This window comes from Phyllobates terribilis, unplaced genomic scaffold, assembly GCF_046119375.1.
Source record: "Phyllobates terribilis strain yellow unplaced genomic scaffold, ASM4611937v1 Scaffold_8__6_contigs__length_399053987, whole genome shotgun sequence".
Taxonomy (NCBI): domain Eukaryota; kingdom Metazoa; phylum Chordata; class Amphibia; order Anura; family Dendrobatidae; genus Phyllobates; species Phyllobates terribilis.
In genome coordinates, this window is record NW_027362768.1 from 249,455,852 (window position 1) to 249,468,820 (window position 12,969).

At 43.6% G+C, this 12,969-nt stretch overlaps 1 protein-coding gene across 3 annotated transcripts in view; it reads right to left on the reverse strand.

Moving 5' to 3' along the window:
• Positions 1-1,333: 1,333 nt before the first annotated feature.
• Positions 1,334-12,969, reverse strand: part of LUC7L2 (LUC7 like 2, pre-mRNA splicing factor) — a 54,485-nt gene continuing 42,849 nt past the window's right edge. For all 3 annotated transcript variants that reach the window (XM_073644131.1, XM_073644132.1, XM_073644133.1), the window contains 2 exons: positions 5,681-5,845; positions 1,334-2,076 (listed from right to left, as the gene is read on the reverse strand). In XM_073644131.1, the coding sequence (XP_073500232.1) occupies positions 1,916-2,076; positions 5,681-5,845 (326 nt within the window). In that variant the 3' untranslated portion in view covers positions 1,334-1,915. The remainder of the gene's footprint in view (positions 2,077-5,680; positions 5,846-12,969) is intronic.

The following is a 12,969-nucleotide window of genomic DNA, read 5'->3' on the forward strand; positions in this document are numbered from 1 at the left end:
AGGCAGGGGGAGTTCACGACCCCCATACTAAACTCTATAGATAGCTCCAGCTATGACATGCCTACCAGGCAGAGGGGATGCATTCAAACAGCACAGTACTCATGAATATGATAATACACAGGATAGCAATTTAAAAGTAGCCCAGATGTACCGATTTCAATACTGTATAACTCTCTGGAGAATCTAGTATTCGTAAACTTTCCAGTACCCTCTAAGGCAAAATTGGAGGGAGATACTGGCCCTATAATAAAAGATCATTGGGAGGAGATCTTGAAAGAATACCACAATTATCTCATAGCGAGACGCACAGGCTATGCCCCCATGACTTGATACAAAGAGTATACAGAATACCTCAATTCTCATATGACACAGGGACACGCCTGGACCCTTTGTGCCCTAAACGCAAATTGCAACCAGCAAATTTATACACATGCTGTGGTCCTACCTCACCTGGAAGCTTTCTGGAGAGGGTTTCAGGATATTATATATAGTATACTGATACTCACAGCTGATTCTTTCTTTGAGGTAAAACATTTCACTGCCTGATTTTAAACAATGTTTTACTTCAAAGAAAGAATCCTCTGTGATCCCCTGCTTTAATGTCTGTATTGTCTTTTGTTTCCTCCCCTGCCCGGGAAGGTGTGGTGTGATCAGACCATGTTCCTATACAGTCAGACACAGCCATTGATTAAAATGAACTTTTGTTTATGGGAAAACCCCTTTAAACCCTTCTCCATTTTTCTGTATATTAGGGTATGGAAAAGATTTAAGTACTGATGACCATGGTAAAATAGCAGTGCCCAATATGCTCTATAGGGCAAAAAAGGAGACAGATTAAATAAATCCCAGCAAAAGGACAGATTCGAAAAAAAAAACACAAAAAGCTGCCCATAATTTCCAATACCTAGTCACAATACTAATGCACAGCAGGATGCAGCAGACCCCCATTATTATAGGCGGAGGCAGCAGAGGTGCAAAATACAGATGCACAACCACTCACAAGCCTACCACCGCCTGATCTGATAGTATAGGCATGACCAATAGGCATAAGCCAACATGGTGTATTACACGTATCTGTGTGACTGGTGCCCTTTACAAGCCTTATAATGTATTTAGCAATTGCCCCCCACCCCATGTATGGTAGGTGTGTGAGTGGTTGTGCATTCTGCACCTTTGCTGCCTCCACCCTATATCATGGGGCTTGCTGCATCCTGCAGTGCATCAGTATTGGTAAATATGGCTCTTATTCTTCTGTCATAACACAACAGATCAGACACCAATGATTATGGAATAAATAAATGTGTTGTTGAATCTGGAAAGAAACACAATCAAATTTGAGAAACTGTGGACACTCTGTATTTACAAATCCAGCGCGACTTCAAGAAATTTGTAAAGTTACTGCTTGGAGCTCCTTTAGAAAAGAAGAAACATTTATTAATTGGTTTTACTGGAATTGTGATCTATAGAACAGAGATCTAAGATGGGGGATGGAAGTAATAGAGCATTTCTGACAGACCGTACAGATGAGAGCCCAAGGTGCTCGGAATAGGTTCTGTTTATTATCTGTTGCATGTTTCCTTTCTTTGTATTGTGTTGCACAAATTGTTTTTGTCTTGTCTATACTAAACTAAGTTGTGTTGAGGTTTAAAGGGGTTATTTTTTTCTGCTTGTACCGCTTTATGTTATAAAAATGAATTAAAAAAAAACAAAATGAAAAAAAAAAAAAAAGGAGGGAAGAAAGACAAAACAACAATAACTTGGACAAAGAAACTAAAATGTAATTTTAAACCATAATTTGAGCTGTCTATAATAGAATTACCAATAACTTTCTTTTGCTGTGAACCAACACATACAAAGAATAGATTTGAGCTCTCATCTATTCCTGGCAGAAGTAGCTGACTTATTATTGTCCCTATCAAAAACAGCAGTAAACCAAGCCATAGTTTCTCTCAGATCTCTCCAGCTTCTCGTTCTTCAGAGCTACGCTCCTCCGATTTCCCGTTAACAGTGTCATAACTGCGCTTTTTGTGCCGTCGTTCTTGGTCTCTTGAAGTTCTCTCCTTATCTCTGGAGGAGCTGCAAAGAATTTGATCACTTCGATTATTACTTACATAAAATATGCATACTTGCCAACAATTTTATATTTGTTCCATGTATATTAACTCCTTAAGGACGCAGTCAATTTTCATTTTTGTGTTTGTTTTATTCCGATCCTTTTTCAAATAGCCATAACCTTTTTATTATTGCACCGACAGACTTATGAGGACTTGTTTTTCACGGGACAAGATGTAGTTTTCATTGACACCATGCATTTTATCATATACATGGGGTACAGAAGTAGGAACCCAGTATAAATTACAGCTGACTTGTTAATCGTGCTAAAAACTATTCATGGTTTTCTTGAATATGAGCAATCTTTGATAACTCCCCAAAAGAAAAAGTCCATCTGGGCACAGTCTGGTGCTGCTGTGGTCATTCTCATCGCCTTGTCTACCTATCCACTTCTAATAATAATCAAATAATATGAATAGACACTGCATGTCTACATATGCACCCCTCCTCTTGAGAGGGAAAGTGGCAAAAAAAATTGAAAGCGGTAAAATGGAAGGAAAAAAAAAAAAAATGGAATTAAGCAATTTTTTTAAGGAAAAAAATGACCTGGAGACATGATTCTTCCCGTCATTGTGAGTACAAAGACATAAAACATGTAAAGGTTTTTTTGTATTATTTTACTCACTTTCATTTTTGTTATGAAATATGGAAAAATAAAAAAATTGGTGTTACTCCATGTTTCATGGTTATTAGACACCCAAAAAAAAACATGCGGGGATCGCTCGTGCATGGCAGGCAATCCCCACGAGGTTTTTTGGCCACGAAGCATATGGGGCAGAGACTTGAGCATGTCACTCAAACACCCGCGATACTCAGTGCATACCCGAGCACCCGATGCAAACTCAAGTAGCGAGCACTTGCGCTCAACACTAGCCGCCATATCGTCATTTTTTTTTTAACTTTTGAAAAAAATCCCAACCCCATCCCTAGAGTTTATTTTTTACGCCGTTCCTCGTGCGGTATAAGTGATTAGACGACTTTATTCTTCTGGTCGGTGCGATTACAGCGATACCAGATTCATATCGGGTTTTTATGATTGACAGCTGTCACACACTAAAAGACGTATTTTTTTGCATCACCATATTTTGAGAGCTATAATTTTTCCATATTTTGGCAGACAGTCATTTGACAGCTTGTTTTGTGTGGGATGAGTTGAAGCTTTTATTGGTGCCATTTTCAGGCATGTGACATTTTTTGATCGCTTTCTATTCCGACTTTTGGGAGGAAGAATAAACAAAAACCAGCAATTCCAGAGTTGTTTTTTTTTATGCTGTTCTGCGTGTGGTAAAATTGATAAGGCAGCTTTATTCTTCGGGTCAGTACGTTTACAGCGGTACCACATTTATATAGTTTTTCTATGTTTTGGCGCTTTTACACGATAAAAGCTATTTTATAGAAAAAATTATTTTTTTGCATCGCTTTATTCTGAGAGCTATAACTTTTTATTTTTCGGCTGATGGAGCTGTATGGCAGCTTGTTTTTTTGCGGGACAAGACGTTTTCAGCAGTACCATTTTTATTTATATTCGTCTTTTTGATCGCGTGTTATTTCATTTTTTGTTTGGCGGTATGATGATAAAGCATCGTTTTTTTTTTTTTACCGTGTTCACTGAAGGGGCTAACTAGTGGGGCAGTTTTATAGGTCAGGTCGTTCCAGACGCAGCGATACCAAATATGTGTACTTTTACTGTTTTTGTTTTTTTTCATAATAATATTTATTGATGGGTACATTATATTTTTATTTTTGTGGATTATTTTTTTTATTAAATATTTTTACAAATTTTTTTTTTCTTTCTTTTTTTAACACTTTTTGGACTTTTATTCTGTGTCCCACTCTGGGACTTCCACTTTTTTTATTCTGATCGCCTGTATAGCACAGAAATGCAGCACCATCCCTGTGCCATGCAGGCTGTCAGTGCTGCACAGGGAGAAGATTCTTTGGTCATGCACTGCGCATGACTAAAGAATATTCCTGCTGTCTGGTGACCCGGATGTTGTCATGACGACATCGGGTCGTCATGGCAACATCCAGGAAGCCGCGGCAGACAGCGCTGGAGGCCGGAAGAGGAGGTGAGTATTGCGATCACCTCCCCTTGCCACCGCAATGCTGCACTCGACTTCAATCGCAGCATTGAGGGGGTTAATGTGGCGGGAGCGGTGCGGGACCATTCCCTGCACATAGTACCGGGTGTCCACTGTGACTATCAGCTGACACCCGGTAACAATCACCCCGCACCGCTTGTGTGCGGCGCGATTGCCATATGACCTAATAGTACGTCATTGGTCCAATCGGCCCAGGTCACCAAGACGTACTATTAGGTCATACGTCAGAAAGGGGTTAACCAGCTAATTAGGGAGGCAATTTGAATTGTTATATTTAGATATAGACCGATATCTCTCTATGTCGATATAGTAAATATATTAAAAATGAGTTTCTTAGAACGTTAAGCCATAAGCTGGATGTGACAGAAGAGATGATCGGCAGTCATAGCAACCCACCAGCTCCCCGTGATAGCGCCGCAAGGGATGGGGGCGGCAATGAGCTCCTGGGTCATATTGTGGTGCTTAAATGCTGCTGTCTAATTGACAGCAGCATTTAACAGATTATCAAGTGATCGTCAGGCGGGCTGATCACTGCTGATAGAGGCAGAAGCCAGCTATATAATAGCTCCAACTGAATAGATGTCTTGGTCACTACTGCCCACTACACCTAAGGGGTTAAATGGGCATTATTTGAGTTCTCAGATCCAGGCTGTTGTAGAAGGGGGCAGCTAGCTGTATTTTACAGTTCACTCCTGGTGCTAATGTAGTTGAATTAGTCACTACTAGCAGAGCATCATACAAGTAAAAACATGGCAGACACTTGACCTTTATTTGGCCCTTCTTCTGCTATGACACTACACCAGCAGTGGGAAATCGCATTGCTGGGGTGATTGAGAGGCGCTTGCATGCCATGATCACTATTAATTGTTGATCTTGGAGGTAGATGACAGGCAGTTATCAAGCAATATCAGCAGCACATCTTAACTCCTAACCCATAAGGCAAAGAGGTGACTAACACCCTTAAAAAACTATGCAAACATGCTATAGAAGTAGTTGAAAATAAATCAGCATATTACAATGTAGCACACGTTGTTCTAGAACCAGGGTGGGAACCTCAGGCCCGTGGACCATTTATGGCCCGTGATGACCTTTTCTCCGGCCCTCAGGCAGATTCCTGTTGATCACAGTGCTTGGGCCGGCAGCTGTGTTTTGATGGCCACCGGCCTTTTAATTTCTTCTTGCTCTGTGAGCACACGAAAGCAGCAGTCACTACTGAATGCGGAGACACGTGCAATGTGCACCAGTGCCAGGACATACTTTGTGGGCGGACTTAGTGCACAATTTGTGTGGCCCCGAAGGATGGTATAAATATCCAAATGGCCCTTGGCTGCAAAAAAAGTCCCACACCCCCGTTTTAGAAAAATAGTACTTAGTGGATTACTTGATTTTCTATTACTATTGAAAGTAGACACATGATTTAACTTAAGTGAAAGGGAGAAATGTTATTAACTTGTAACTTGACATACTTTGATTTGGAAATTCGATCTCTGCGCACATCCAGACTCCGGTGATGACTACGACTGTCAGAACGAGATCTATGGTGGTGACGTTTATCTCGGGATCTCGAACGGGTTTTTCTTTTGCGATCTCGGGAAGAAGAACGTTGTCTACGTTTCTCTCTGGATCTAGATCTACACAGAAATAAAATGCAATATTTAACAACATGACCACAACAAGATAAGATAACCAAGAAAATCAGCACATCAACGTCAGTATAAAGCAGTAAATTGAAGTGAAAAGGGCATGTTAAGTGTATGTGTATATACAGGTGCATCTCGCTAAATTAGATCAAAAAGTTAATTTCAGTTCTTAAAAAAAAAAAAAATATACAAAAGTGAAACTCATATGGAGTCATTACAAACAGAGTGATCTATTTCAAGTGTTTATTTCTGTTAATGTTGATGATTATGGCTTACAGCCAATGAAAACACAAAAGTCATTATCTCAGTAAACTAGAATAATTAGCATAAACCACCTGCAAAGACTTTGTAAGCGTTTAAAAAGGTCCCTTAGTCTGTTTCATTAGGCTCCACAATCATGGGGGAAGACTGCTGACTTGACAGATGTCCAGAAGGCAGTCATTGACACACTCCACAAGATCCCAGGGTTCCAATTTTCATTTGGAAATCAAGGTCCCACAGTCTGGAGGAAGAGTGGAGAGGCCACAATCCAAGCTACTTGAGGTCTAGTGTGAAGTTTCCACAATCAGTGATGGTTTGGGGAGCCATGTCATCTGCTGGTGTAAGTCCACTGTGTTTTATCAAGACCAAAGTCGGCGCAGCCGTCTACCAGGAAATTTTAGAGCACCTCATGCTTCCCTTTGCCGACAAGCTTTTTGGAGATGGAAGTTTCATTCTCCAGCAGAACTTTGCACCTGTCCACACGGCCAAAACTACAATACCTGCATTATATACAACAGTATCCCTGTGCTTGATTAGCCAGTAAACTCACCTGACCTTAACCCCATAGAGAATCTATGGAGTATTGTCAAGAGGAAGATGAGACACACCAGACCCAACAATGCAGACGAGTTGAAGGCTGCTATCAAAGCAACCTGGGCTTCCATAACACCTCAGCAGTGCCACAGGCTGATCGCCTCCATGCCACGCCGCATTGATGCAGTAATTGATTCAAAAGGAGCCCCGACCAAGTATTGAGTGCAATTACTGAACATACATTTCAGGAGACCAACATTTCAGATTTTAAAATATATAAGTATTCTAATTTACTGAGATAATGACTTTTGTGTTTTCATTGGCTGTAAGACATAATCATCAACATTAACAGAAATAAACACTTGAAATAGATCACTCGGTTTGTAATGACGCTATATAATATGAGTTTCACTTTCTGTATTGAAGAACAGAAATAAATTAACTTTTTGATGATATTCTAATTTAGTGAGATGCACCTGTATTATTTATATTATACACACAAATACGTAAAAACAATAAGATACTTAAAAAGGGGTTATCTGGTCTTAAACTACTTGTGACTGCTCACATCGTGTACACTGCGTGCTGTGCGGAACGGTGGTCATGTGACCGCAGGTATGCGGTATGCATGCTTCTCGCCACATTCCGACTAGATGGGTGCAGCCTCGCTCGATGCAAGTGTATTGAGTGAGGTCGGAAACAATCTAATAGACAACACAGCGCAGTTAGTTCAGGGAATATGATCTAAAAGTAATAGAATTTTTATTTTTATCCTTTTGGACATTGATTTGACAGCTTCTTAAAGGGGTTATCCTGGCCTTTGCTAAATTTTTCATAAGGGGCTAAGAACTTAAAGAGATATTCCCATCTCAAAAATCCTATCCCAATATGTAGTAGGTGTAATAATAGTAATAATTTTAGCAAATACCTCCAATTAGAAATGTATTATAGTTCTTCTAATAACCTAAGTCATTTACCCCACGTGCAGGCATTGCAACAGCTTAGGTATCCATGGTTACCACCACTAGCAATTAACTATATGAGTGGTCGTAACCATGGATACCTAAGCTGCCACAATGCCTGAACATGATTAACAATAGAGCTTAGAAGGATTCAGCTAGTCTATGTAGAAACAGGAGGTAAATTTTCCCTGTATGACTCATAAGTCACTGCAAAATTCCTTGGCAGAGGGAGGAGGGAGCAGCTGAGTCAGGAGTTGAAAAGAGACTTCCTGTTTCTACAAAGAGCAGAAAAGAAATTTTAAGTACAGAGTTTGAGACCCCTGATCTCCACAAATGTTTAGGTACAATTGTCATTTAAACCCTCATGTATAAAAACCAAGTGAGCCTCCTTAGTCCCATGCACGCAGGATGCTGGGAAGTGTGTGCAATGATTGTAGTCAGGCACTCCCTGCACTCAAACAACTGTCAGCTGGGTGAGATCAGTCTGCTCCACCTGCGAGCGCGGTCAGACCTGTGAGTGTGGGAAGTGTTTGTCATCACTGCACACTCTTCTCCGCATTCTGTGAGTGCAGGGAGATTCTCATATACATTGCATACGCCGTAGGAACTTTTTTTTTCATGACGACAGGAGCTGCGCATACGCAGCCACTGGGGTGGACGGATAAAGCTTGGAGATTGAATAATGCTAGGTGGCCATTTCAGAAGATGAAAGTTTGTTATTTTTTTTAAATTTTATTTTTTACCACTAAAATGTTCTATTTCCAAATCCCAATGTTATAATATTCTGTGAGGCACCTGTGGGTTCAAAATACTCACTACACCCCTAGATGAAATCCTTAAGCAGGGAGGTTTCCAATAGGGGATCACCTGGGGGAGTTTCGGCTGATCTGGCACCTCTGGGGCTCGGCTAATGGATCCCAAAATCCATTCAAACATAATCTGCGTTCTAAAAGCCAAGTAGCGCTCCTTTCCATCCGTGTGCTCAAACAATAGTGTACAAACCCATAATAAATTGTCCTGTCCATTTTCTCCTACTCTAATTAAAACTTTGAGGGTAAAATAACATTTTAGTAGGAAAATGCTCACCACACCAACATATGAATGCCTTCTGGGATTTAGTTTACCAAATGGGGTCACTTGTGAGCGTTTCTGCGTTTTTTGGCACCTCAGGGGCTCTGCAAATACAATATGGTGTCCAAATTTGCATTCCAAAAATTAAAAGGGAATCTGTCAGCTGATACATGCTGCCCAAACAGTGGTCAGCATGTATCAGCCACTGGCTATTTGATCACAGCCATGTAGGTTTGTCTCTGAAACGCCTACGTGCGTACCAGCAGAGGGTTATCAGTCACTGTCAGCAGGCGGAAAGAAGCCGCCGGGGACCCGCCTTTACATTTATGCCACAGCTTTTTAGAGACAAACATATATGGCATTCAATATCTATTCCAGACAGCGTTACACTCCAAAAATGAAATTGCACTCTTTCCTTTCCGAGCACTGCCATGTGCCTAAACAGCAGTTTTTGACCACATATGGGGTATCATCACATTTAGGAGAAACTACTTAAACTACAGGGTAAACTTTTTTCCTATTATTGTGAAAATTACAAATTTAAAGCTAAAACAACGTTTTAGCAGAAAAAAACATAAATTTTCGCTTTTACATACATTTTAAAAAGTTCTGTGAAGCATCTATGGGCTCAAAATGCTCAACACACCCCTTGTGGCAAGACGACTCACTTGGCTGCTTTCGGAAGTAGACTCCGGAATGGTTTCGTCTGCAGGTTTATTATAAATGGCATAAAGCACTGCAGATTCAGCAAAATAAACTCAGCCTTGCTGGCATAACGGCAAAACAAAACACAAATGATAACAGTCCATATGCCCACACACTCCCCCACACAAGTTGCAGCCCACTTCAGCTCCTCCTGAGCTATAGTTCCACCACCTGGAGACTTGCCTCTCCAAAATCACAACAAAGCTAAAAAATAAAAAATAAATCAGTGACTGGGCATTTAACATTGCTCAGCCACACCCCGAGGTGGAGATATGGTGAATGACTTGCCATTACAGAAAAAAAAAAGACGGATTTTGGTAAGAACTTACCTGTAAAATCCTTTTCAGCGAAGAAAGGAAGGGAGACACAGACATTACTAGTGGGTAGGCGGAGCCCACACAGGATAGAACACCTCAGATTACAAAAAAGTGTTGACCGGCCCCTCCAGCTTGGGCTCCTCTTACTCCAGCTCCCCAGTCCGTACACAAGCTAAGGAAGAGCAATTAACACCAGCGGAGCAACACAACCCCTTCTGAAAGACTCAGAAAAAAGCAAGAAGACAGGTTATGCATATAACAGAAAAAACCACACAGTCCCAGGTACTACTCACTGGACCTGACCACTGCGATGAGCTGGCTATGCTGGAACAGAGCCTTAGCGCGCCGACCCCAGCCCAGATAACCGCCATCAGAGAAGGGTCACGCCGCATCTGAAAAAACAACACACTTCTGCCATGGGAGGGAGCTGTGTCTCCCTTCCTTCCTTCGCTGAAAAGGATTTTACAGGTAAGTTCTTACCAAAATCCGTCTTTCAGCAGCAGAATGGAAGGAAGGGAGACACAGACATTACTAGTGGGACGTCCCAAAGCAGTCCAGAAATTAAGGATGGGAAAAAACAACAAAGGCAGATTCCCAACAACTTAGATAAATGCGCAACCAGCGCTTAACACAAGTTAAAGAGATAACCTAAACTACAGCCGCCTGCAGGACCCTACGTCCTAAGGCCGCATCAGCGGAAGCACCGACGTCCACCTTATAAAACTTTGTAAAAGTGTGGACGGAGCGCCAGGTAGCCGCCCGGCAGAGTTGAGCTGCCGAGGCCCCTTGATGAAAAGCCCACGATGAACCCACAGCTCTCGTGGAGTGAGCTAGAATCTTAATTGGGCAAGGCTCGCCCTTAAATCGGTAAGCTTCTAAAATGGCCGACCGAATCCATCTAGCTATAGTGTTGGAAGCTCGTTGACCACGACGACGACCTGCTGGAATCACAAAAAGTGAGTCCGACTTCCGAAAACCTTGAGTAATAGACAAATAGAACTTTAACGCCCGCACCAAATCCAAAGTGTGCAAGGCCCGTTCCTTCGCATTCCTCGGATCTGGACAGAGCGAGGGCAACACAATATCCTGGTTAACATGAAATTGTAACACCACCTTAGGTAGAAAGTCGCCCCGTGTGCGAAGCACTACACGATCCGGGTGAAACTCCAGAAAAGGAGGCGAGCAAGAAAGAGCCGCCAACTCAGAAACCCTTCTCAAAGAGGTGACCGCCACCAGGAAGGCAACTTTCCAGGAAAGCAATGAAAGGCTAACAGAGTCCATAGGCTCAAAAGGCCCATGTTGAAGAGCCTCCAAGACAAGATTGAGCCGCCAAGGAGTCACAAGTGCCTTCCGCGGCGGAAATTGACGGATTACCCCGCGAAAAAAGGAACGTACGTCCCTACGCGAGGCGATAGCCTTCCGAAACAGCAAGGATAGAGCGGAAACCTGACCCTTCAGGGTGCTAACTGCCAAACCCTTGTCCAGCCCATACTGCAAAAAGGCCAACAAATTGGGAATGGAAAAAATCCTCGGGTTCCTTGAAGAACCGGAACACCACGAGAAGAAGGCTTCCCAAGTCTTGTGATAAATCCTAGTGGTAGCAGGACCTCTGGCCGCTCGCAGAGTGGCAATGACTTCGGCTGAAAATCCTTGACGGGTCAAGATTTCGGTCTCAAGAGCCACGCCGTCAAACGCAGAGACTTCAGGTCCGGATGACGAATGGGCCCCTGGGTTAACAGGTCCGGGCGAAGTGGAAGTGGAAGCGGAGGCACTGCCAGAAGCGACACCAGCGTTGAGAACCACGTCCTCCTTGGCCAATCTGGGGCCACCAACATAGCCGAGACTCTCTCCAGTTTGATCCGACGTAACACCAGAGGAAGTAAGGATATCGGCGGAAACACATAGATCAGCTCGAATTGGTCCCACGGAGCCACTAGAGCATCCACCGCCACAGCCTCCGGGTCCTTGTACCTGGACATGAACGTCAGTAACCTGGCGTTGAACCTGGATGCCATCAAATCCACTTGGGGAGTTCCCCAACGGGAGCACAGTAGTGCAAAAACTTCCGGATGAAGACTCCATTCTCCGGGATCCACCTTCTCGCGACTGAGGAAGTCCGCCGTGATATTCTGGACTCCTGGGATGTGAATCGCGGAGATGGCTGGAACCCTGGCTTCGGCCCATACCATGATCCGAGAGACCTCCATCATGAGCCTGGAGCTCCTCGTCCCACCTTGATGGTTGATATACGCGGCTGCCGTCGCGTTGTCTGTCTGCACTCGGACTGGCAGACCGCTTAAAGGGACCGTCCAGTGTTGGAGGCAAAGGAAAATCGCACTCAACTCCAGGAGGTTGATCAGCAGGACAGACTCTTCTGACTACCATACTCCCTGAACCCAGATATCGTTCCAGACTCCCCCCCCAGCCCGTCAGACTGGCATCGGTGGTTATGACCGACCACCGCGGAAGGAGGAAGGACTTCCCCTGGGATAACGCTTCTGGATGTAACCACCATCCTAGAGACTCTCGCACCCTGTGGGAGATGATGACACTGCGATCCAGCGAAGCCTGCGATCGATCCCAACGGGTTAGAATGAGCATTTGGAGACCCCTGGAATGAAATTGAGCAAACGGGACCGCTTCCATTGACGCCACCATCAAACCCAGAAGGCGCATACACCTTCGAAGGGACATTGCTGTCGAAGACTTCATAACCTGTACATGTTGACGAAGACTTGCTTGCTTGTCCGGAGGCAAGGACACCACTGCCCGTACCGTGTCGAAGTGCATCCCCAAAAACAGGATTGACTGCGACGGTTCCAGAGATGACTTCTTCCAATTGACTAGCCATCCGAAGTCCTCCAGGAGCTGAAGGGATAGATTGCGAGCCCTCACCGCCTCCTCCTCTGTGGACGCCACAATCAAAAGGTCGTCTAGGTAGGGAAGAATTGTCACCCCCTGCCTTCGAAGGATCGCCATGAGAGGCGCCAGAATTTTTGTAAAAACTCTGGGCGCTGATGCCAACCCGAATGGCAGGGCCACAAACTGGTAATGGTCCTGACCTATGGCAAAACGTAGGAAGCGCTGGTGAGCCCTTCCGATGGGAATATGCAAATAAGCGTTGCGAATGTCGATTGACACTAAAAAATTGTTCTGCGACAGAGCCGCCACAACTGAGCAAAGCGACTCCATGCGGAATTTCCGGGTCCGGACATGCAGATTCAATTTTTTGAGATCCAGAATGGGGCGAAATTTGTCCTCCTTT